This window comes from Lithobates pipiens, unplaced genomic scaffold (genome assembly GCF_037356315.1).
Source record: "Lithobates pipiens isolate NorthernLeopardFrog02 unplaced genomic scaffold, aLitPip1_a1.2 Scaffold_18, whole genome shotgun sequence".
In the NCBI taxonomy this organism is placed as follows: domain Eukaryota; kingdom Metazoa; phylum Chordata; class Amphibia; order Anura; family Ranidae; genus Lithobates; species Lithobates pipiens.
The window spans coordinates 644,356,833-644,382,490 of record NW_027507758.1 but is presented as its reverse complement, the minus strand read 5'-3'; the positions used below and the strand labels follow the sequence as shown (position 1 = coordinate 644,382,490).

At 50.6% G+C, this 25,658-nt stretch overlaps 2 protein-coding genes across 3 annotated transcripts in view; one reads left to right on the top strand and one right to left on the bottom strand.

Moving 5' to 3' along the window:
* Positions 1-25,658, top strand: part of LOC143989797 (uncharacterized) — a 765,658-nt gene that overhangs the window by 140,391 nt on the left and 599,609 nt on the right. The window lies entirely within an intron of this gene.
* Positions 20,930-25,658, bottom strand: part of LOC143986910 (uncharacterized) — a 165,590-nt gene continuing 160,861 nt past the window's right edge. Inside the window, exon 6 of the mRNA XM_077485319.1 lies at positions 20,930-25,544. Coding sequence (XP_077341445.1) covers positions 24,486-25,544 — 1,059 coding nt within the window. The 3' untranslated portion in view covers positions 20,930-24,485. The remainder of the gene's footprint in view (positions 25,545-25,658) is intronic.

Sequence of the window (25,658 nt, the reverse complement as noted above, 5' to 3'; positions counted from 1 at the left end):
ACTAGTAATGGCGGTGATCAGGACATTTATCAGGACTGATACAGATCGGACACTTTTGACTAGAGATGGCTTTGCTGTTCGCCTGGCGATCGGTTCACATTGAATTTTGGTCGTTCGCGATTCGCCAAACCGGCGGACTTCTGCCGCTGTTTGCGCGGCGGACATATGCGTTTACATTGTGAAGAACTTTGATCCATGATGACACATCCATCATGGTGTACAGGACAGCCAATTGAGACATTTCAGCACATGGACAATTGGACATTCCCCCTAACTTATAAATAGACCTGATCTGGCGGCCATTTTACATTCTGTCTTTTGTCAGTGTAGGGACAGGACGCTGTGTGGAGCAGGGACAGTCAGTTTAATCACTAGCTATTACTATTAGGTCCTCAAAGGTCCTTTTAAGGACTGGTATTGGTGTACAGTATATAGGGTTCTGGTGCACTGCTGCTGACTGCTGTGCTGGTGATTGCTGAGTGCACTGCTGACCGATTCTGCAGCTGTCTTTTGTCAGTGTAGGGACAGGACGCTGTGTGGAGCAGGGACAGTCAGTTTAATCACTGGCTATTACTATTAGGTCCACAAAGGTCCTTTTAAGGACTGGTATAGGTGTACAGTATATAGGGTTCTGGTGCACTGCTGCTGACGGCTGTGCTGCTGATTGCTGAGTACACTGCTGACCGATTCTGCAGCTGTCTTTTGTCAGTGTAGGGACTGGATGCTGTGTGCAGCAAGGACAGTCAGTTTAATCACTAGCTATTACTATTAGGTCCACAAAGGTCCTTTTAAGGACTGGTATAGGTGTACAGTATATAGGGTTGTACACATATAATATACTTTCTTTCAAATATACAAAGTATATTATAGTGCACTGCTGACTGCTGTGCTGCTGAGTGCTGCTCGATTCTGCAGGTGTCTTTTATCAGTGTAGGGACTGAGGAACAGTTTGGTGTTCTGAGCAGGGACAGTCTGCAAATCACTAGCTACTAGGTCCACAAAGGTCATTTTATAGGTGTACAGTATATAGGCTTGTACACGTATAATATATTTTCCAAATACATACTGCACTTCTCTAGAGACTTTTGTCACAGGGTCATTTAAAAAATGACAGGCAGAGGAAGAGGCAGGCACTTCCGCAGGGGTGGTAGGGGTAGGGCATGAGCAACAGACTTGAGCCAAAGTGGGAAATTGCAGAAGGCGCGTGCGATTACGTCAAAGGACGCACCAGTCTTGGTTGAGTGGCTCACTCAGCCTTACTCTTCTGCACCCTCCTCATCCTCTCGTTTGCAACCCTCTTCTTCACTCTCTGCTATGTGCACCCCCAAAGACAATACCACCAACACCACCACCACCATATACCTTCCGCTTGAGTCACAGGAATTATTTTCCGATCCGTCACAAGACATTACCGATGCGCAGCCATTTTTGGCATTGGATCAGGAAGAGGAGGTAGCAACAACCGCCACTCAGCAGTCTGACGACAGTACCCAGATCAGCCCAAGCAGGAGGTTGGTCCCCGGTGTTGCTGCCTACTCCGAGATCTCTACTTATAGCGGTGGGGAAGGTGACATCGATGATGACGTGTCTAGTGATGTCACGTGGGTGCCCACAAGAGAGGAAGAGGAGGGGAGTTCAGAGGGAGATATGGACCAGCAGATAGTGAGGAGAAGCAGGCAGAACTTAGATTGCACAGGAGGGACAAAGCAGACTGCAAATGTATCAGGAGCTAGTCATCGACCATGTACGGTCACATCTGGCACTCCCAGGATGCCGGCACATGGCTCCGCAGTGTGGGCTTTTTTTAACGTGTCCGCTGCTGACAATAGTGTTGCCATCTGCAATCTTTGCAGTCAACGCATTAGTCGCGGTAAGCCCAACACTCACCTAGGGACGACCGCCTTAAGAAGGCACATGAGCAGCCATCACCGAGCCCAGTGGGAGCAACGGAACACACAAAGCCACACTGCAGGCTCTCACCGTCCAGCCTCGTCTTCTACTTCTCCTTCTCCTCTCTCCTCACAATTGTCCTCCACTTCACCTTCCATCACGCCAAGCTCACGTTTTTCTGCAAAAAGGCAGGCTTCCGTGGGCCAAATGTTTGAGCTTAAAAAAATGATGATGCCGGATAACCCTCTTGCCCAACGGTTGACGGCTGGCTTGTCAGAACTGATAGCCCAACTACTGCCATATAAACTGGTGGACTCGGAGGCCTTTTGAAAATTTTTGGCCATTGGAACACCACAATGGAAGGTCCCAGGAAGGAAGTATTTCTCAGAGAAGGGCATCCCAGAGCTATATGGCCATGTTCAGCAGGAAGTGAATGTATCTCTGGAACACATTGTGCCAAGATACATCTGACCACAGACACATGGTCTAGCAAACACGGGCAGGGAAGGTATATCACTTTTACTGCCCACTGGGTGAACCTTCTGACGGCCGTCAAGCATGTAACCCTTGCCACCCGTGTAAATTTGGTTTTACCACCACGGATTGCATGCAGGCCTGGCTCTTCTTCTTCTCCTCCTACTCCATCCTCCTCCCTCTCCTCCTCGACTGACTCCTCCTTTTCCGCTTCTAGCGTCTCTTCAGCTGCGCCGCCCAAGCTCCCCAGAACCTATTCGACATGCCAGGTGAGACGTTGCCATGCCGTGCTGCGTCTGTTGTGCCTGGAAGCCAAGAGCCACACTGGTCCGGCACTCCTTTCAGCTTTGCGTTCACAGGCAGATCAGTGGCTAACACCACTCAATTTGACAGTTGGAAAAGTGGTGCGTGACAACGGTGCCAATCTGCTTAGTGCATTGAAACAGGGCAAAATTACGCACGTGCCATGTATGGCACACATCTTAAACTTGGTCGTGCAGCGATTCGTTGTCAAATACCCTGGGGTCCAGGACATCTTGCGGCAGGCAAGGAACATCTCGGCCCATTTCAGAAGATCTTACACGGCCATGGCTCGCCTTGCTGACATTCAACGGCGACACAATCTGCCGGTCAGACGTCTTATTTGCGATTGCCCGACGCAATGGAACTCAACCTTCTATATGCTTGATAGGCTGCTCCAGCAGAAACGTGCAGTTAACGTCTACCTGTACGAATGCTGCGGCAGAACAGGTTCTGGGAGCTTGTTTTTTTTTCGCGCATGAGCAGCCAGTTCTGTTTTTTTTTCACGCATGAGCAGCCAGTGGCTGCTCATGCGTGACGCATGCAGACTTCTGCGGCCATTTAATGAGATCACCAAACTGGTCAGTCACAGCCATGGCGCCATCAGTGACATGGTACCTTATGCCTTCTTTATGGAGCGTGCATTGAGTTGTGTCATTGATCAAGCCGTAGAGGAGCAGGAAGATGAGGAAGTCGCAATGCTGGATGAATTCCCAGGGGGGTCTACTCTATCTGAGACAAGTGAACAACAGGAGTCTGAAGAGGAGTCAGAGGAGGATGGTGGCGGGGCAGATGAGGAGGAGCAAGAAGAGCATGCTTTAAACCTTTCTGGAATCCCTGTTGTGTGTGGATGGGGAGAGGAGAACAAGGAGGACGATATTATCCTGGATGATGAGCAGGAGCCAGGCCACCACACCGCTTCCAGTTTAGTGCAAATGGGGGCCTTCATGCTCCAGTGTTTTAACAGGGACCTATAAAAAGCATAAGGGTCAAGGACCAGTACTGGGTGGCAATGTACTTAAAGCGGAGGTCCACCCTAAAATGGACCTCCGCTCATCGGAATCCCCCCCCCCTCCGGCGCCACAATCGGCACCTTTCAGGGGGGAGGGGGGTGCAGTTACCTGGATAATCCAGGTAACTGCACCCACTTCCGGGCTAGCTCTCTGCGGAAAGGGGCGTACGTTACGCCCCTTTCCGCAAGCGCCCGCCCCCTTCAGCAAGTGCCCCGCTGCCTGCTGGGAAACACACAGCTCCCAGAGGCAGCGGGGACCGTCCGGATTGCGCCGCGCGGCTCGCGCATGCGCAGTAGGGAACCGGGAAATGAAGCCGAAAGGCTCCATTTCCTGATTCCCATACCCAAGATGGCGGCGGCAGGACCCGCCAGACGAGCGAGCGATCGGCTTCGGGTGCCGACATCGCGGGCGCGCTGGACAGGTAAGTGTCACTATTTAAAAGTCAGCAGCTGCAGTATTTGTAGCTGCTGGCTTTTAAAAAAAAAAAAAAAAAAAAAAAAAAACGCGGAGTCCCGGTGGACTCCCGCTTTAAACCCCCGGTACAAACACAAAATTGCGGAAATGTTACCGCCGTCACAGAAGGCTGTCAGAATGGAGCACTTCCAGGTCTTGCTTCGAGAAATGCTGCATTCTTCTTTTGCGTGCGCTGGCAGAGGTGGAATTCCCACTCCCAGAGAATGAGTTGCGGGTACCAATCCAACAGTGCCTGCAAGAAGAGGCCGGTTTGAAAATATGTTGGTGACTTCGGATATGAGGTCATTCTTTCAGCCGACCCATCGACAGGTGTCATCCGGATCCAGCATCAGGGAACGCATAGACCGCCAGGTGTCTGACTACATCGGGTTAATGGCCGATGTGGACGCTCTGAGGAGTGATGAACCCCTGGACTACTGGGTGGGCAGGCTTGACCTCTGGGCAGAGCTTGCCCAATTTGCAATGGAACTGTTGGCTTGCCCCTCGTCCAGTGTCCTGTCCAAAAGGACGTTCAGCGCAGCAGGGGGGATCGTGACCGTTAAGCGCACTCGCCTAGCTCACGACAGTGTTGACTACCTCACATTTATAAAAATGAATGAGGCATGGATCTCAGAGAAATTCAACACATGTGACCAGTAGACCATGTATATGCATAACTCTATAAACGATTTATTTAATCAAGCACACTGACCTTTTTTCTACCTTTGGCTCACTTCCTTGTGCAAAAAAAGCACACCGTACTATATGCCCGTACCCTCCTGTTTGAAGAGGTTGAGCGATGTCATATTTTTGGATCCCGCAGCGAGTTGCTGGTGTCAGTGCTCTCTATCTCAGTGCTGGTGTCAGTGCTCTCTCTCTCTCTATCTCGGTGCTGGTGTCAGTGCTCTCTATCGCGGTGCTGGTGTGGTCTCAGTGCTCTCTATCATGGTGCTGGTTTCAGTGCTCTCTATCATGGTGCTGGTGTGGTGTCAGTGCTCTCTATCTCAGTGCTGGTGTGGTCTCAGTGCTCTCTATCACGGTGCTGGTGTCAGTGCTCTATATCACGGTGCTGGTGTCAGTGCTCTCTTTCTATCTTGGTGCTGGTGTCAGTGCTCTCTATCGCGGTGCTGGTGTGGTGTCAGTGCTCTCTATCTGGGTGCTGGTGTCAGTGCTCTCTATCTCAGTGCTGGTGTCAGTGCTCTCTATCACGGTGCTGGTGTCAGTGCTCTCTCTCTATCTCGGTGCTGGTGTCAGTACTCTCTATCACGGTGCTGGTGTGGTGTCAGTGCTCTCTATCTTGGTGCTGGTGTCAATGCTCTCTATCTCAGTGCTGGTGTCAGTGCTCTCTATCGCGGCGCGATATGCCACACAAATGCCGGACTAGGCCCCGCCCCGACACCTGCGTCATTGGATTAGATTGACAGCAGCAGGAGCCAATGACTGCACTGCTATCAATCTATGTGCTGGGTGTCCAAAATATCAGTGACTACAACCAATAATTGAAAAGAAACAATGTGTATACAAATGTATAAAATGTATCAACAAATGAGTTTTGTTTATGGACAGTTCACATTATTTTTTCAACAAGATACCGGATTCGTGTCACGTTTAATTCACGTTTAATTCACAGGATGTGTTAACATTTGTTGTTAAATCCACTCATTTGTTGATACATTTTATATATTTGTATACACATTGTTTCTTTTCAATTATTGGTTGTAGTCACTGATATTTTGTTTGTTGGAGTCACACCCAGTACTCATGTGTAATTTTTTTTGCATATAATTAATATTATCTTAGGTTCGTTTGCAGCACTTTATTATTACAGTTATCTTTTTTTTCACCGCTGAGCGCCATTGTTGCTATCTTTCACTATCTTTGAATTAGGAATATTGTTTACACATTTTTGATATATTAAGTGGCAGCTTTAGTTTTTATTTTTCATCAGGTTCCCTTATCCAAAAGTGCAGTGGGGAGGGGGGGGGGGGTCACACAGGTGGGGGGGCCGTATATTTGTGGACCATCAGTTTTGTATCGATCTATCCAACCAACAGCCAGGAACCTGTGCAGAGAGGGACAGGGCGTCTCCACCGAGCTAAATACGGGGGTCAGGTAAGTAAAACGGGGGGCCGGTCACTGCCAGAAGTTTTTTCACCTGAATGCATCAGATGCATGATTGTTTACAACCCCTTTAACTGTGTTCCCTCGTGTGTGTTCTAACTGTAGGGGGAGGAGATGACAGATCGTTGTTCCTAGCTAGTAGGAACACACAATCTGTTTCACCTCTTCTCACAGAACAGGGATTTGTGTGTTTACATACACGTCCCTGTTCTGGCTCGTGGCCGTGAACGCACGTGGCCGATGGTCGCAACGCATCAGCACCCCCGTAGTGCTATCCTGACATACAGCTATTACAGTTCGCAGGAACGTGCCGACCTGTCGCAGTATAATGATGGCGACTGGCCGGCAATCAATTAAAGGGGCCTGCAGCCCCTGCCTGCAAATGATCAGTGCTAAGGCCTGACTGAGTTTGGTGTTGGGCCTAACCATGTGCTAGCAAGTTCTGGGAAGAGAAGTGTTGTGCAAGAGAGAGAGAGCGAGAGAGAGAGAGCGGGAGTAACAGTCTGCAAACAAGTGTTGTGCTGGAGGAGACTGGAGTAAGAGAGTGATCTACCAATTGATCAACAATTGATCCACCAAGTGGTCTACCAATTGACCAACAAGTGGTCTACCAATTGACCACCAAGTGGTCTACCAATTGACCACCAAGTGGTCTACCAATTGAGCGACTAATTTGTTCTGAACATCCCATAATCCCCTTACCCAGCCAAGTTCAACATCCCCTCAATAAAATAACAAGGACAACGCACAGAACTGTTCACTGTCTCTGGAGTAGAGGTGACAGGTGGACCACATCATTCAGCAGCCCCTACGGTGGTACCGCTACATTTGGGGGCTCATTCCAGGACCACCTGTTTATGTGCCGCTGCCCCTAACAACCATGGAAGCGAGCTGGGGAATTGCTTTGTTCCATCAGTATTGAGGAAATTGAACCTTGGGAAGGACTTGTGTGTGCTCTGCCTGCTATACAGTACCATAATAGTAAGATTACAAATATGCCCAGTGCTCTGCAAATGCTGGACATCTTGAACTGTTGCTCCAACCTCCTGTTATAGACAGTAAAGAATCCCTGAGAGTGTTTACTGTTGCCCAGGGTGATCGGGTCAACCTGTGGGTGCCTGCGGGCGGGACTGTACTAAGACAGAACAAACTGTCACTGTGTGTTTTGGAAGGGGCTGTGCGCTCGCCTCCTACCCACAGCCTATGGCCCAGCAAAGAACATGGTATTTGGGGGTCTACTTGCCGTCTCCCACCACCTGGAGAAGATGCCACCTCCTGACATTTGTGTCCAGATTCGGCAGTCATCGGAACCGGGTGAATGCGGTATCTGTGGCAGGGCTTGTGGAGTCGTTCCTGGCTACCTAAGATAATGAGATAATGTAATGTAATGCTACATCCCTTCTCCCCCCCCCCCCCCTCTTGTTGTTGTGTTAATTGTGTTGGGTCATGTCATGTAGACAAAAGGTCTGGTCTGGAGACACATCCCAGCAGGGGATATGTAAGGAGGGGTTGCCTGCTTGTCATAATCCCTTCATGTGCTCCAACTGTAGTTGTTTGAATATACAAGTGTTGAGTTTCCATTGGTTCTTCCTTGTCCCCTGCCCCCTCTATGACCAGGCTAAGGGGAGTGTCCCTAGCTATGTTAAAAGTGTATGTTTGGCACTTAATAAACAGTTTATGCTCTGGATGTTTAACCCTCAACACCTGTGTGGCTTGTCTCGTGATTGAGGGGTTAAGGGCTGGTTATGGCGAGTCTGCAGGCTGCGGATGCATTTGGAGGACAGGAGACACAGGTCTGGCGGAGATGCTCAGCAGGAGTATCCGAGATCCGTCACAGTGGCGGCAGCAGTGGGACGTCTCCTGCAGTCCAGGACATCCAAATCACCACCGGGATTCAAGATCCAGGCAGCCACCGAGGAGCGATACAGGGACCAGCCAACATGAGAGCAGAGTTCGGGAGGAGGCTGTAAGGCATGCGGAAGCAACATTGGGGACCAGCGACAGAGCACACCATGCTCAGCTGGGAGGATGTGATCTGCCGGCAACTCTGGCAAGAGGTGCTAAGCCACGAGTGGCACCATCAGGGAAAGATCCTTCCCTCCTCCACAGAGATGTACTGTACACGAGAGGTGTTCCTGAGGGAACAACCGCGAGATGAGTGGAAGACGGAGCTTGGAAGATTTGTTCGGGAGGAGATGAGGCTAGATGCCAGCTATAGAGCCCTCCGGTGGTTCGCGGCTCAACTGTGGCCAGGTACAGCAGATGGCAGCCCAACAGAAGGCGTTGGCTATGGCGCCGTGGGGCTGCTCCATCAAAAAATGGACGGAGACTCAGACTTTGGGAGCATTGAGGAGTGGCGGCTGGAAGACATTCTGGACTTCCGAGATGAGGTGCTGGACCTCCCAGAAGAGGAATGTGACCTAGAGGAATTGGAGTTCCTGGTTGAGCAGGAATGGGAGCTTGAGATTGCCTACAAGTGGCTGTTTGATGGTGATCAACAGCCTGGCATGGCTCCCGTTGCCTGGGACTGTCTGGGAGAAATAGCGGACGGTCACGAAGATGCGGAGCAAATGGGGCCAGGGGTGTCCCTACGTTTTCCCATCCTACCCACAATGGAAGAAGCGGCAATGATACAGAGGGCACTATGAGAGCTAGAATGCCAGAACGCATCGGCTGTTCCCCAGGTAGCGAGACAAGCCAATAGCATAAAAGTCTCGGAAGGAGTAGTTGAGATGTGGGCAGGAAGGCTGGTAGATGGTGATCAGCAACAAGTCCAGAGTATTGCATCTGGTGCCCCAGCAGAAGCACTGGCTACGAGGAAGAGTGCCACTGGCTTCTGCCCACCCTCAGAGTTAGATCCAGGGAGACCGAGGGATGACCTCAATGAGCTGTTTCCCCAGCAGAAGATATTCCCACTGGGAGTGGAGAAAGCAATTCTCCCTCCCAAGCACTTGGACCCTACCCCAGTGTTTATATCCCCAGCAGAAGCGCTGGCTACGGGGCAGAGTGCCGCTGGCCCCTGCTCAACCCTCAGTATGCTTTTGGAGTGTTTGGGAGACAGCCCCTGTCAGAAGTCGCCGCTGGCCTCTGCCCACCCTCAGAATTGGATCCGGGGAGACAAAGCTATGATCTTCGGGAACTGTTTCCCCAGCAGCGGATATCCCCACTGGGAGTGGAGAAGGCCATTCTACCCCCCAACACTTGGACACTACCCCAGTGTTTATCCCCCCAGCAGAAGCGCTGGCTACGGGGCAGAGTGCCGCTGGCCCCTGCTCAACCCTCAGTATGCTTTTGGAGTGTTTGGGAGACAGCCCCTGTCAGAAGTCGCCTCAGTGGCTGGTCACAGAACCGGGAGAGGAGAATACCCTTCCCCCTCCCCAGCGGCTGAACTCTACCTTTTTATATGTCCCCCCAGCAGAAGTGCTGGCTATGGGGCAGAGTGCTGTTGGTCTCTGCCCAGCATCAGAAAAAGAGATGGAGAGTCCGGGAGATAGTCCCTGCAAGATACCTCCCCAGCAGCTGGTAAATACCCCAGGAGAAATTCAAGTACCCTTTCCTCCCCAATGGCATAGCACTACCAGCCTAAGCTCTCTACCAGCTGAAGCGCTGGCATCGGGGCAGAGGATTATTCAGCTCCCCCAATACCTGCAACCAGGCCCCGGACCATGGGAGTGCAGACAGCCGGTCCTGCTCTGAAGCGGCTGTTTTTGTTCATGGGAGACTGTATGTGCGATTTTGCTCCCCACTGCCAGAGTCATATTTTTCCTTTTCCTGTTTGCCTGGGGTGGAAATTTGTGACTAACGCACGTCCAGAACAGTTGAGGGTCAGGGACCTGGTTAGTCTGTTTTTTGAAAGGGGAGAAATGTGACAGAACAAACTGTCACTGTGTGTTTTGGAGGGGGCTGTGGGCTCGCCTCCTACCCACAGACTATGGCCCAGCAGAGAACATTGGGGTTTAGAGGGCTATTTGCCATTTCCCACCACCTGGAGAAGATGTCACCTCCAGACATTTGTGTCCAGAGACGCCAGTCATCGGAACCGGGTGAACGCGGTATTTGTGTCTGGGCTTGTGGAGCCATTCCTGGTTTCCTAAGATAATGAGATAATGTAAAGTAATGCTACATTCCTTCCCCCCCCCCTCTTGTTGTTCTGTTAATTGTGTTGGGTCATGTCATGTAGACAAAAGGTCTGGTCTGGAGACACATCCCAGCAGGGAATGTGTAAGGAGGGGTTGCCTGCTTGTCATAATCCCTTCATGTTCTTCAACTGTAGTTTGTTTGAATATACAAGTGTTGAGTTTCCATTGGTTCTTCCTTGTCCCCTACCCCGTCTATGACCAGGCTAAGGGGAGTGCCCCTAACTATAATAAAAGTGTATGTTTGGCACTTAATAAACATTTTATGCTCTGGATGTTTAACCCTCAACACCTGTGTGGCTTGTCTTGTGATTGAGGGGTTAAGGGCTGGTTATGGCGAGTCTGCAGGCTGCGGATGCATTTGGAGGACAGGAGACACAGGTCTGGCGGAGATGCTCAGCAGGAGTATCCGAGATCCGTCACAGTGGCGGCAGCAGTGGGACGTCTCCTGCAGTCCAGGACATCCAAATCACCACCGGGATTCAAGATCCAGGCAGCCACCGAGGAGCGATACAGGGACCAGCCAACATGAGAGCAGAGTTCGGGAGGAGGCTGTAAGGCATGCGGAAGCAACATTGGGGACCAGCGACAGAGCACACCATGCTCAGCTGGGAGGATGTGATCTGCCGGCAACTCTGGCAAGAGGCGCTAAGCCACGAGTGGCACCATCAGGGAAAGATCCTTCCCTCCTCCACAGAGATGTACTGTACACGAGAGGTGTTCCTGAGGGAACAACCGCGAGATGAGTGGAAGACGGAGCTTGGAAGATTTGTTCGGGAGGAGATGAGGCTAGATGCCAGCTATAGAGCCCTCCGGTGGTTCGCGGCTCAACTGTGGCCAGGTACAGCAGATGGCAGCCCAACAGAAGGCGTTGGCTATGGCGCCGTGGGGCTGCTCCATCAAAAAATGGACGGAGACTCAGACTTTGGGAGCATTGAGGAGTGGCGGCTGGAAGACATTCTGGACTTCCGAGATGAGGTGCTGGACCTCCCAGAAGAGGAATGTGACCTAGAGGAATTGGAGTTCCTGGTTGAGCAGGAATGGGAGCTTGAGATTGCCTACAAGTGGCTGTTTGATGGTGATCAACAGCCTGGCATGGCTCCCGTTGCCTGGGACTGTCTGGGAGAAATAGCGGACGGTCACGAAGATGCGGAGCAAATGGGGCCAGGGGTGTCCCTACGTTTTCCCATCCTACCCACAATGGAAGAAGCGGCAATGATACAGAGGGCACTATGAGAGCTAGAATGCCAGAACGCATCGGCTGTTCCCCAGGTAGCGAGACAAGCCAATAGCATAAAAGTCTCGGAAGGAGTAGTTGAGATGTGGGCAGGAAGGCTGGTAGATGGTGATCAGCAACAAGTCCAGAGTATTGCATCTGGTGCCCCAGCAGAAGCACTGGCTACGAGGAAGAGTGCCACTGGCTTCTGCCCACCCTCAGAGTTAGATCCAGGGAGACCGAGGGATGACCTCAATGAGCTGTTTCCCCAGCAGAAGATATTCCCACTGGGAGTGGAGAAAGCAATTCTCCCTCCCAAGCACTTGGACCCTACCCCAGTGTTTATATCCCCAGCAGAAGCGCTGGCTACGGGGCAGAGTGCCGCTGGCCCCTGCTCAACCCTCAGTATGCTTTTGGAGTGTTTGGGAGACAGCCCCTGTCAGAAGTCGCCGCTGGCCTCTGCCCACCCTCAGAATTGGATCCGGGGAGACAAAGCTATGATCTTCGGGAACTGTTTCCCCAGCAGCGGATATCCCCACTGGGAGTGGAGAAGGCCATTCTACCCCCCAACACTTGGACACTACCCCAGTGTTTATCCCCCCAGCAGAAGCGCTGGCTACGGGGCAGAGTGCCGCTGGCCCCTGCTCAACCCTCAGTATGCTTTTGGAGTGTTTGGGAGACAGCCCCTGTCAGAAGTCGCCTCAGTGGCTGGTCACAGAACCGGGAGAGGAGAATACCCTTCCCCCTCCCCAGCGGCTGAACTCTACCTTTGTATATGTCCCCCCAGCAGAAGTGCTGGCTATGGGGCAGAGTGCTGTTGGTCTCTGCCCAGCATCAGAAAAAGAGATGGAGAGTCCGGGAGATAGTCCCTGCAAGATACCTCCCCAGCAGCTGGTAAATACCCCAGGAGAAATTCAAGTACCCTTTCCTCCCCAATGGCATAGCACTACCAGCCTAAGCTCTCTACCAGCTGAAGCACTGGCATCGGGGCAGAGGATTATTCAGCTCCCCCAATACCTGCAACCAGGCCCCGGACCATGGGAGTGCAGACAGCCGGTCCTGCTCTGAAGCGGCTGTTTTTGTTCATGGGAGACTGTATGTGCGATTTTGCTCCCCACTGCCAGAGTCATATTTTTCCTTTTCCTGTTTGCCTGGGGTGGAAATTTGTGACTAACGCACGTCCAGAACAGTTGAGGGTCAGGGACCTGGTTAGTCTGTTTTTTGAAAGGGGAGAAATGTGACAGAACAAACTGTCACTGTGTGTTTTGGAGGGGGCTGTGGGCTCGCCTACTACCCACAGACTATGGCCCAGCAGAGAACATTGGGGTTTAGAGGGCTATTTGCCATTTCCCACCACCTGGAGAAGATGTCACCTCCAGACATTTGTGTCCAGAGACGCCAGTCATCGGAACCGGGTGAACGCGGTATTTGTGTCTGGGCTTGTGGAGCCATTCCTGGTTTCCTAAGATAATGAGATAATGTAAAGTAATGCTACATTCCTTCCCCCCCCCCTCTTGTTGTTCTGTTAATTGTGTTGGGTCATGTCATGCAGACAAAAGGTCTGGTCTGGAGACACATCCCAGCAGGGGATGTGTAAGGAGGGGTTGCCTGCTTGTCATAATCCCTTCATGTTCTTCAACTGTAGTTTGTTTGAATATGCAAGTGTTGAGTTTCCATTGGTTCTTCCTTGTCCCCTACCCCGTCTATGACCAGGCTAAGGGGAGTGCCCCTAACTATAATAAAAGTGTATGTTTGGCACTTAATAAACATTTTATGCTCTGGATGTTTAACCCTCAACACCTGTGTGGCTTGTCTTGTGATTGAGGGGCTAAGGGCTGGTTATGGCGAGTCTGCAGGCTGCGGATGCATTTGGAGGACAGGAGACACAGGTCTGGCGGAGATGCTCAGCAGGAGTATCCGAGATCCGTCACAGTGGCGGCAGCAGTGGGACGTCTCCTGCAGTCCAGGACATCCAAATCACCACTGGGATTCAAGATCCGGGCAGCCGCCGAGGAGCGATACAAGGCGAGTCTGCAGGCTGCGGGTGTCTTTGGAGGACAGGAGACACAGGTTTGGCGGAGATGCCCAGCAGTGGTATCCGAGATCCGTCACATGTACTAAAATTGATCCTTTCAGTAGGATACTGGCTACAAACTTTATTGTTGCTACCGGCAACCACCAGAAAAGTCAGCAGTCATCTACCCTCAGTTGCTTGGGCACAGTCGGTGCAGAGCGACATGCCTGGACAAGTCCTGCTAGCATCAGCATGCCTGCAAACTTCGGTATGTCTAACAAGGGGTTACAGCAGCGTGCCCAGGGAGAAGCCGGTCCATCAGTTCCAAAGGCGCCAGCCCGTCTGGAAGCGAGGGGGCGGTGCCACTCCCTGGAGGAGATGAAAAGTTTCCTGCTAGCAACAGACACCATGAGTCGGAGGAAGATGGTGGAAAGTAGCCGGCTGCTACCCACCCTAACGTGGTTGCCTGACAAGCAGGAAAAGACACTGGTGGACACCAGTGTCCGATTGGAGCCTCGCGGGGATTTGCCCTCGGGGTGATTGATGGAGCAGAGCTGCTGTGCTTACTCTGTCCAGAGTGCTAGATTCTGACCACGGTGGTCACTGCCTGGGCCCAGTGCGGCCATTGTGGGGAACCACTTACCTGACTAGGGCCCATCCAGCAGGATCCAAAATACTACACCATGGACCTGCTATCAGGACTTTGTAGTCTGCAGCCGTGAAGGTGCCAGAAGGCTGGAGAGGGTGGAGCAGAGTTGCAGCCTATCGACTCCCCCCGTGAAGAAAGAGGACATCAGAGGAGGAGAGACTGCCTTGACCTGTGGCCTGGCCAGGGACCTGGCGACTGTAAGTACTGCCATGCAGGAGTCTAATTCAGTCCCCGAAGAGCCGACCAACTCTAAGCCCCTTGCCATCCCAGTCCAGAGGGAGCCAATGTCAGAGGAAGGTGCACCTTCAGGTGAGGTGGACAGGGAATGTGAGGGCCGGGTCATTGATTGAGTGCAGGCTGAGTTTGGATCTCTGGAGAGATTGGTGAAGTGGTCACCCCCTAGTGAGAGTTTTGAAAAGGAATGGGAAACCAGGTAATTCCAAGTCCATGCAAGTGGAGATGGGCCAGAGCCAGTTTTGGAATCTGAAGGAGCCACAGGAACCCTGACCAGTAGCAAGCAGCTCTTCTTGAACAGGCCTTTCAACACCCAGACCGGAGCGCCCACCAATGCGCCCACCAGTCAGTGGGTCATGAGGTTCCCAGGTTCCTGCGTTCTCCAGGGGAGAGGGAATCTCACAAAGTTGCTGAGATTCTCTTGTTTCCAATGAGAAGTGCAAAGGAAGGTAGCTCTGGAGTGGGGCCTGGACTTCCCATATGTCCCATCCCAGGTTATGGACATTGTGGAGAACTCCTGAGGACAGTGGAAAGGCAACCTAGTCTGGGATTACCTACACGTCGCCAAGCCATTGCGGGTTCCAGACAGTGAGGCCTGGGCCAGTTTTAAAGACATTCAGGAGGAATGGAGGCTTGAGAGATCGATCTACAGAGACCAAATACTTGTGTTCCAGGGTGGGTCGGTAAACGTAGAGTTACTCAGTTTCCAGGGAAGAAGAAGGAGGGAACCGGAAGAGGTTGCCGGATCCTCGCTTCTATGCATAAAGAGGACTGTGAGGAGCCACAGGATACATAGGAGTGAGCCACATGAACTGCTGGAGGAGTAGTAGAGTGTGTCCTCCTGTTTTTTCCTGACTTGCAGGAACAAACCAGCCTGCCGCCCTGTGTGCCCGATGGAAGCACTTCCTGTCGCAAGGACACTTGGGTGAGGTTTGTTCCCACACTAAATCTTTTAGGAGCCTGTCTGTTTGGGGAGGGGCCCCTCCCACCAGGAACTCCAAAGAAGACTGTTAATTGTGTACATATGTTTTTTCCCTATTGTTTCTATTAGCAGGTTATAACCCCCTCCTGACAGAACAAGACAAGAAAAATGTGTGTGATTTTGTTTGCTTCTATATTTCTGTTGGCAGGATGCTAACCCCCTCCCAACAGAAATCACGTACAGAGTAAAGCTAGGTGTAAGCGTTGTATGTGTTGTTTTTGTCTTCTCTTAGTATCTCCTGGGATGGGACGGCTGTAAATCTAAATTTTTCAGATAGAGACAAGGTTTCCGATGGGCAGAGTATTTTCCTGGCTCAAAATGTGTATATGCTGTTAGCTGTAGAGACCTGTAGTTAGGAGTGCCTTATCTATTCTGTACAGATGTAAATATTTATCAGAAATATATCTGTCTATTTTGTACGTAATTTATCTGTACAGTTCTCCATCCAAGTTGTTTTCCTTTCCCCTTTCCAATTTATCTTATGGGGTGCCCTTGCCCAGGAGCCAGCTGAGGAACAAGCTGGATTCTGGTGGGGGGTGAGTGTAGCACCCTCTACCTTAGTTTGGTGCTAGAAGTAGTATTTTTGTGAGTGCAGGTAAATTTAGTCAGGTCTAGATGCAAGCTAGGCCTGTTTGTTTTGATCTGTGTGGGCTGGAAGTGGCCTAGTGTAGTAGCAGGTGACTCGCATGCAGCATCACTTCTCTGTCACCTCCCTTTTGCTTCTAGAAGATTCTGGAAGAAAGGCGGGGAAGAGGATTGGAGTGGCTGAGGTGTCTCAGGCAGCTCTGACCAATCCCAAACTAGGATTGGCAGGGGGCAGGCCTCCTTGATATACCCAGCGTCAGCCTTGCTGGGAGGAGTTTTTCTGGTGGAAGAACTGGAGATGGAGCACTAGGTTGTCGAGGCCTTTAAAGGCGCTGCATAGTCTGGGGGGGTGGGGCGTGACCTTGGGCCTGAGGGTTCGGGTGCAGGACAGAGGCCTTACCAATAGGGATGGCCGACCTGTTCGCCTGGCGGTCGGTTCGTGGCGAATTTCAGCTGTTCGCGATTCGCCTGATCGGCGGACTATTGCCACTGTTCGCCCGGTGGATCCACGTGCTTACTGTGTAAAAGAACTTTGACCTATGATGACACATCCATCATGGGGTATAGGACAGCCAATTGAGACATGACAGCACATGGACAATTGGACATTCCCCCTAATTTATAAATAGACCCGATTCGGCGGCCATTTTACATTCTTTCTACTGTCACTATAGGGAGAGGTTGCTGTGTGGAGCAGGGAGAGACTGCAGTGACCCAAATCGCTAGCTATTAGGACCACAAAAGTCCTTTTAAGGACTGGTATGGTGTAGGTGTAGTTCAGGATATAGGTTTGAGGCACTGCTATTCAAGTCATTGTTGCAGCAGATTGTCTTTTGTCAGTGCAGATAGGGACAGTTAGGACGCTGTGTGTAGCAGAGAGGGACAGTCAGTTTAATCATTAGCTGTTACTATTAGCTCCACAAAGGTCCTTTTCAGGACTGGTATGGTAATAGGGTTGTACACGTATAATATTCTTTCTTCCAAATATAGAAAGAATATTATACTTCACTGCTGCCCTTATGCTGCAGCAGTCCTTTATCAGTATAGGGACTGAGGTACAGTCTGCTAATCACAACCTACTAGTTCCACAAAGGTCCTTCTAAGGACTGGTAAGATATAGCGTAGTACAGTATATAGGGTTGAGTGAGGTACAGTCTGCTAATCACAACCTATTAGTTCCACAAAGGTCCTTATAAGGACTGATAAGGTATAGCATAGTACAGTCTATAGGGTTGAGTGAGGTACAGTCTACTAATCCTTAAGGACTGGTATAGGTCCACAATATATAGGGTTGAGGTGCACTACTGCTGACTGCTGCCCTATTCTGCAGCAGTCCTTTATCAGTATAGGGACTGAGATACAGTCTGCTAATCACTAGCTACTAGTCCCACAAAGGTCCTTCTAAGGACTGGTAAGGTATAGCGTAGTATAGTATATAGGATTGAGTGAGGTACAGTCTGCTAATCACAACCTATTAGTTCCACAAAGGTCCTTATAAGGACTGGTAAGGTATAGCGTAGTACAGTCTATAGGGTTAAGTGAGGTACAGTCTGCTAATCCTTAAGGACTGGTATAGGTCCACAATATATAGGGTTGAGGTGCACTACTACTGACTGCTGTCCTATTCTGCAGCAGTCCTTTATCAGTATAGGGACTGAGGTACAGTCTGCTAATCACAACCTACTAGTTGCACAAAGGTCCTTAAGGACTGGTATAGGTGTACTATTTTGTGTGCAGTATATAGTTGTGTAATACACGTATAAAATACTTGCACATATAGAAAGCATAGTATAGTGCGTTTCCACTGTGCAGTATTGTGACTGCTGAGCGGTTCTGCAGCGAAACTACAAAGAGTGACAAACGCAATCCAAAAAAAAAGTATTGTAACTGGTGTGATAGACCAGTGTCCCCCAAAGACAACAGATTGAAGCGGGGTGTTATATACCTTCTTCCACATACATACTGCACTTCTCTAGAGAGTTTTGTCACAGGGTCATTTAAAAAATGACAGGCAGAGGAAGAGGCAGGCTCTTCCGCAGGGGTGGTAGGGGTAGGGCAGGAGCAACAGGCTTGAGCCAAAGTGGGAAATTGCAGAAGGTGCGTGCGATTACGTCAAAGGAAGCACCAGAGTTGGTTGAGTGGCTCACACAGCCTTACTCTGCTGCACCCTCCTCATCCTCTCGATCTGCACCCTCTTCTTCACTCTCTGCTATGTGCACCCCCAAAGACACTACCACCAACAACACCACCACCACCACATACCTTCCGCTTGAGTCACAGGAATTATTTTCCGATCCATATCAAAACATTTCTGATGCACAGCCACTCTTGGCATTGGATCAGGAAGAGGAGGTAGCAACAACCGCCACTCAGTGTGGGCTGTTTTTAATGTGTCCGCTGCTGACAATAGTGTTGCCATCTGCAATCTTTGCAGTCAACGCATTAGTCGCGGTAAGCCCAACACTCACCTAGGGACGACTGCCTTAAGAAGGCACATGAGCAGCCATCACCGAGCCCAGTGGGAGCAACGGAACACACAAAGCCACACTCCAGGCTCTCACCGTCCAGCCTCGCCTTCTACTTCTCCTTCTACTCACAATTGTCCTCCACTCCACCTTCCATCACGCCAAGCTCACGTTTTTCTGCAAACAGGCAGGCTTCCATGGGCCAAATGTTCGAGCATAAAAAAATGATGACGCTGGATAACCCTCTTGCCCAACGGTTGACGGCTGGCTTGTCAGAACTGATAGCCCACCAACTACTGCCTTATAAACTGGTGGACTCGGAGGCCTTTTCGAAAATTTGTGGCCATTGGAACACCACAATGGAAGGTCCCAGGAAGGAAGTATTTCTCAGAGAAGGGCATCCCAGAGCTATATGGCCATGTTCAGCGGCAAGTGAATGTATCTCTGGCACAGTGATGGTGCCAAGATACATCTGACCACAGACACATGGTCTAGCAAACACGGGCAGGGAAGGTATTTCACTTTTACTGCTAACTGGGTGAACCTTCTGACGGCCTTCAAGCATGTAACCCGTGGCACCCATGTAAATTTGGTTTTACCGCCATGGATTGCAAGCAGGCCTGGCTCTTCTTCTCCTCCTCCTACTCTATCCTCCTCCCTCGCCTCCTCGGCTGACTCCTCCTTTTCCGCTGCTAGCGTCTCTTCCGCTGCGCCACCCAAGCTCCCCAGAACCTATTTGACATGCCAGGTGAGACGTTGCCATGCCGTGCTGCGTCTGTTGTGCCTGGAAGCCAAGAGCCACACTGGCCCGGCACTCCTTTCAGCTTTGCGTTCACAGGCAGATCAGTGGCTAACACTGCCTTAATTTGACAGTTGGTAAAGTGGTGTGTGACAACGGTGCCAATCTGCTTAGTGCATTGAAACAGGGCAAAATGACGCACGTGCCATGCATGGCACACGTCTTAAACTTGGTCGTGCAGCGATTCATTGTCAAATACCCTGGGGTCCAGGACATCTTGCGGCAGGCAAGGAAAATCTCGGCCCATTTCAGAAGATCTTACACGGCCATGGCTCGCCTTGCTGACATTCAGCGGCGACACAATCTGCCGGTCGGACGTCTTATTTGCGATTGCCCAACACGATGGAACTCAACCTTCTATAGGCTTGATAGGCTGCTCTAGCAGAAACGTGCAGTTAACGTCTACCTGTATGAACTCTGTGGCAGAACAGGTTCTGGGGAGCTTGTTTTTTTTTTCACTGTGCCAGTGGAGGAGCAGGAAGATGAGGAAGTCGCAATGCTGGATGAATTCCCAGGGGGGCTACTCTATCTGAGACAAGTGAACAACAGGAGTCTGAAGAGGAGTCAGAGGAGGATGGTGCCGGGACGGATGAGGAGGAGCAAGAAGAGCATGCTTTAAACCTTTCTGGGATCCCTGTTGTTCTGCGTGGATGGGGAGAGGAGAACGAGGAGGACGACATTATCCTGGATGATGAGCAGGAGCCAGGCCACCACACCGCTTCCAATTTAGTGCAAATGGGGGCCTTCATGCTCCAGTGTTTTAACAGAGACCCCTGTATAAAAAGCATAAGGGTCAAGGACCAGTACTGGGTGGCAACGTACTTAGACCCCCGGTACAAACACAAAATGGCGGAAATGTTACCGCCGTCACAGAGGGCTGGCAGCATGGAGCACTTCCAGGGCTTGCTTCGAGAAATGCTGCATTCTGCTTTTGCGTGCGCTGGCAGAGGAGCAATTCCCACTGCCAGAGAAGGAGTTGCGGGAACCAATCCAACAGCGCCTGCAAGAAGAGGGCGGTTTGAAGATGTGTTGGTTACTTCGGATATGAGGTCATTCTTTCAGCCGACCCATCGACAGGTGTCATCCGGATCCAGCATCAGGGAACGCCTAGACCAGTGTTTCTCAAATCCAGTCCTCAGGCCCCCCCAACAGGTCATGTTTTCCATTATTTTTCACAGGTGATTTGATCAGTTTCACTGCCTTAGCAATTACCACAGCCGTTTCATCTGAGGGAAATCCTGAAAACATGACCTGTTGGGGGGGCCTGAGGACTGGATTTGAGAAACACTGGCCTAGACCGACAGGTGTCCGACTACATCGGGTTAACGGCCGATGTGGACGCTCTAAGGAGTGATGAACCCCTGGACTACTGGGTGGGCAGGCTTGACCTCTGGCCAGAACTTGCCCAATTTGCAATGGAACTGTTGGCTTGCCCCTCATCCAGTGTCCTGTCCGAAAGGACGTTCAGCGCAGCACGGGGGGTGGTGACCGATAAGCATACTCGCCTAACTCACGACAGTGTTAACTACCTCAAATGTATAAAAATGAATGAGGGATGGATCTCAGAGGAATTCAACACATGTGACCAGTAGACCATGTATATCTCTATAAACGATTTATTTAATCGAGCACACAGACTTTCTTTCTTCATTTGGCTCACTTCCTTGTACAAAAAAAGCACACCGTACTATATGCCAGTACCCTCCTGCTTGAAGAGGTTGAGCGGTATCATATTTTTGGGTCCTGCAGCGAGTTGCTGGTATCAGTGCTCTCTATCACGGTGCTGGTGTCAGTGCTCTCTCTCTATCTCGGTTCTGGTGTGGTGTCAGTGCTCTCTATCACGGTGTGGTGTCAGTGCTCTCTATCACGGTGCTGGTGTCAGTGCTCTCTCACTATCTCGGTGCTGGTGTGGTCTCAGTGCTCTCTATCTCGGTGCTGGTGTCAGTGCTCTCTATCACGGTGCTGGTGTCAGTGCTTTATGTCACGCTGCTGATGTCAGTGAGGGGCTCCCACCATCCCTGTGCTGACTTCCTCCTGGGGCTGCTTATTATGAGGGGCTCCCACCATCCCTGTGCTATGCTCATTATGAGGGGCTCCCACCATCCCTGTGCTATGCTGGTTTCCTCCTGGGCCTGCTTATTATGAGGGGCTCCCACCATCCCTGTGCTGACTTCCTCCTGGGGCTGCTTATTATGAGGGGCTCCCACCATCCCTGTGCTGTGCAGACTTCCTCCTGGGGCTGCTTATTATGAGGGGCTCCCACCATCCCTGTGCTATGCTCATTATGAGGGGCTCCCACCATCCCTGTGCTATGCTGACTTCCTCCTGGGCCTGCTTATTATGAGGGGCTCCCACCATCCCTGTGCTATGCTCATTATGAGGGGCTCCCACCATCCCTGTGCCATGCTGACTTCCTCCTGGGCCTGCTTATTATGAGGGGCTCCCACCATCCCTGTGCTGACTTCCTGCAGGGGGCTGCTTATTATGAGGGCTCCCACCATCCCTATGCTGACTTCCTCCTGGGGCAGCTTATTATGAGGGGCTCCCACCATCCCTGTGCTATGCTCATTATGAGGGGCTCCCACCATCCCTGTGCTATGCTGACTTCCTCCTGGGCCTGCTTATTATGAGGGGCTCCCACCATCCCTGTGCTGACTTCCTTCTGGGGCTGTACCTTTGCTGTGCATATTATGAGGGGCTCCCACCATCCCTGTGCTGACTTCCTCCTGGGGCTGTACCTCTGCTGTGCATATTATGAGGGGCTCCCACCATCCCTGTGCTGACTTCCTCCTGGGGCTTCTTATTATGAGGGGCTCCCACCATCCCTGTGCTATGCTGACTTTCTCCTGGGCCTGCTTATTATGAGGGGCTCCCACCATCCCTGTGCTATGTTGACTTCCTCCTGGGGCTGGTTGGGTCCCTGGCTTGGCACACAAGGCTGTTCTACAAGCCTCACCTCCGCTGGTTGGGTCCCTGGTTTGACACACAAGGTTGTTCTACAAGCCTCACCTCCGCTGGTTGGGTCCCTGGCTTGATACACAAGGCTGTTCTACAAGCCTCACCTCCACTGGTTGGGTCCCTGGCTTGACACACAAGGCTGTTCTACAAGCCTCACCTCTGCTGGTTGGGTCCCTGGCTTGATCACTGCCTGAATCTTCTCGATTCTCCACCGTGCCCGTTCTCTGAGAATACTGCTCCGGTACTTGCTTCAGTTACAGACTGAGGTCCCTGGTAATAAGGTGGTTGGTCTCTTTGTGGCGAAAGCTTCCCCTCTACCTCCGACCATGATAAGTTCTCCAGCTGGCAGAACTGTCACTTCTGGTTGGACTGCAAGGCGCGGTCCCAACCCTGCGCTGCTCTCTTCTGGATAGGACCTCGACAGCCAAGCAGCCAGATGTGCCCAGGATAGGCCCAATCTCCGGCCTACCCAGGTGGCACAGAACCCCGACTCCACCCGAATATATAGGTTCTCCCAGCAGGCTAAGGGATTCAAGAAAACCCCTGCCCATTGGCTGAGATACCCCATATACTCATAACCTGACCATGGGTTGCCCTTCTCATATCTAGCACCACCAAGTACCCGGCCACCTAGTGGTAGAAGAGAAAAGTGCAACAAGGCCAAACTTGGGGAGAAATCAATAGATCTCAATCAACAATAAACCAGGATAACTACTCCTGGCAAGTAAATTTGTGAGGCACAACCCCGCCTAAACTCCAGGGTGCTACACAAATAAAACTTACCTGCTAGTGCTAGAAGAGATCAGGCCTGATTCTGCCAGTACTGCGGTTATGTGTGCAATGTATCAGAGGTGCCGGTGATCTACTGACACTGCACTTGTTGGGGGGCAGAAGAGCTGATCCTGCTAATGCTGTGTTATTAGGGACACTATACTAAGGGGGACACTAATACAGTTCTGTTCATGATCAGGATATTGATCATACAGACACTATACTAGTAATGGTGGTGATCAGGATATTGATCCATACAGACACTATACTAGTAATGGCAGTGATCAGGATATTGATCCATACAGACACTATACTAGTAATGGTGGTGATCAGGATATTGATCCATACAGACACTATACTAGTAATGGCGGTGATCAGGATATTGATCCATACAGACACTATACTAGTAATGGCAGTGATCAGGATATTGATCCATACAGACGCTATACTAGTAATGGCAGTGATCAGGATATTGCTCCATACAGACGCTATACTAGTAATGGCGGTGATCAGGATATTGATCCATACAGACGCTATACTAGTAATAGCGGTGATCAGGATATTGATCATACAGACACTATACTAGTAATGTTGGTGATCAGGATATTGATTCATACAGATACTATACTAGTAATGTTGGTGATCAGGATCCTATAGTGTGAGTGCGATAGTGTGCGGGCAATCTAATGCTAGCTGACCCTGGCACTATCTGATGTAACAAGTGACCCTAATACAGTGATTGGTGAAAAATACTGTACACTGACGCTGTACTAATGGCACTGGTTGGGTGACAGGGGGGGATCAAAGGGTGAATGAGGGCAATCAATGAGGTTAAATGTGCCAATCTAAGGTGTGTGGGTGTAAAGTGTGGTGATTATACTAACAGTGTGGCGTTCTCTTCTCTTCCTGAACAGAAAAGGACTCGGGAAGAGAAGAAATCACAAGATAGCTCCCCGTGTTTACAAAATAAAACACAGGAGTGATTTGTCATTGGCTGCAGGTGATCAGCAGGGTACGGGGCAAAATCATTGGCTGGAACCTGCTGACAAACTTGTCCTACAGCCAATGACAGTGGAGGTCTCTGGGTGTGCACGTGCATGGGTACGGACCCGGAAGAAAGCCATGATATAAAAGTACATTACCAGACCTGTATGAGCCGCTCATCCATTGTATTTTTACAACACTTCATCCATGTCTTTGGTGATCTCTGATCTCCTTATCAACTGTTTCTTCCATGATGAAGATCAGCCATGGAGTATATCTGAGGTGTATAGCAGGGTGTGCTTCTTCCCCACATGAGAGCTGTGATGTCCAGCAACATTCATATAGAAGACATTTCCCACACTCAAAGCACTAATACACCTCGAGGGTTGTGTGGGATCTCTGATGTGTGGAAAGATGGGACTTCTGTGAGGAGCAATTCCCTCACTCAGGACAGGAATATGGCTTCTCCCCCGTGTGAGATCTCTTATGTTTGGAAAGATTGGACTTCACTGAAAAACATTTCCCGCACTCAGGACAGGAAAAGGGCTTCTCCCCCGTGTGAGATCTCTGATGTGTGGAAAGACTGGACTTCTCTGAAAAACATTTCCCACACTCAGGACAGGAATACGGCTTCTCCCCCGTGTGAGATCTCTTATGTTTGGAAAGATTGGACTTCACTGAAAAACATTTCCCGCACTCAGGACAGGAAAAGGGCTTCTCCCCCGTGTGAGATCTCTGATGTCTGGAAAGATTGGACTTCACTGAAAAACATTTCCCGCACTCAGGACAGGAAAACAGCTTCTCCCCCGTGTGAGATCTCTGATGTGCAGAAAGACTGGACTTCTGTGAAAAACATTTCCCACACTCAGGACAGGAATACGGCTTCTCCCCCGTGTGAGATCTCTGATGTGTGGAAAGACTGGACTTCTCTGAAAAACATTTCCCACACTCAAGACAGGAATAGGGCTTCTCCCCGGTGTGAGATCTCTGATGTTTGGAAAGATCGAACTTCTCTGAAAAATATTTCCCACACTCAGGACAGGAATACGGCTTCTCCCCCATGTGTGATCTCTGATGTGTGTAAAGACTGGACTTCACTGAAAAACATTTCCCGCACTCAGGACAGGAATACGGCTTCTCCCCTGTGTGAGATCTTATATGCACATTAAGACGACATTTAAAACGGAAACACTTCCCGCACTCAGTACAGGAAAAGCTCTTCTCTGTTGGAAGGACGGCCCCGTCCCTCACAGTCTGAGGTTCCTCAGGATAAGAGGAATACGATGGTCCATCTACACTGTGTGGTGCCGGATGGACATTTGAGGTAGTCGGGTTTTCTCCTGGACTATACTGTGTGATGTCCTCATCTTCTACTTTACAGTCTGGAGACAAAGTGAGACAATCCTCTGAGGTTTTCCTCATCTCCCGTCCATCTACTAAAATAGAAATACAAAGATTATTACTAGACATCAGCTGATTGGAGCACAGCAGGAACCAATCACATCATCAGATCTAAAATGTCCAGCTGGTAGGAAATGGGTGTAACAAAAGAGAATACATATTATGTGTATATATAGCAGTGGGGGGAGGGGAGAGAGGAGAAGTCAGGACTAT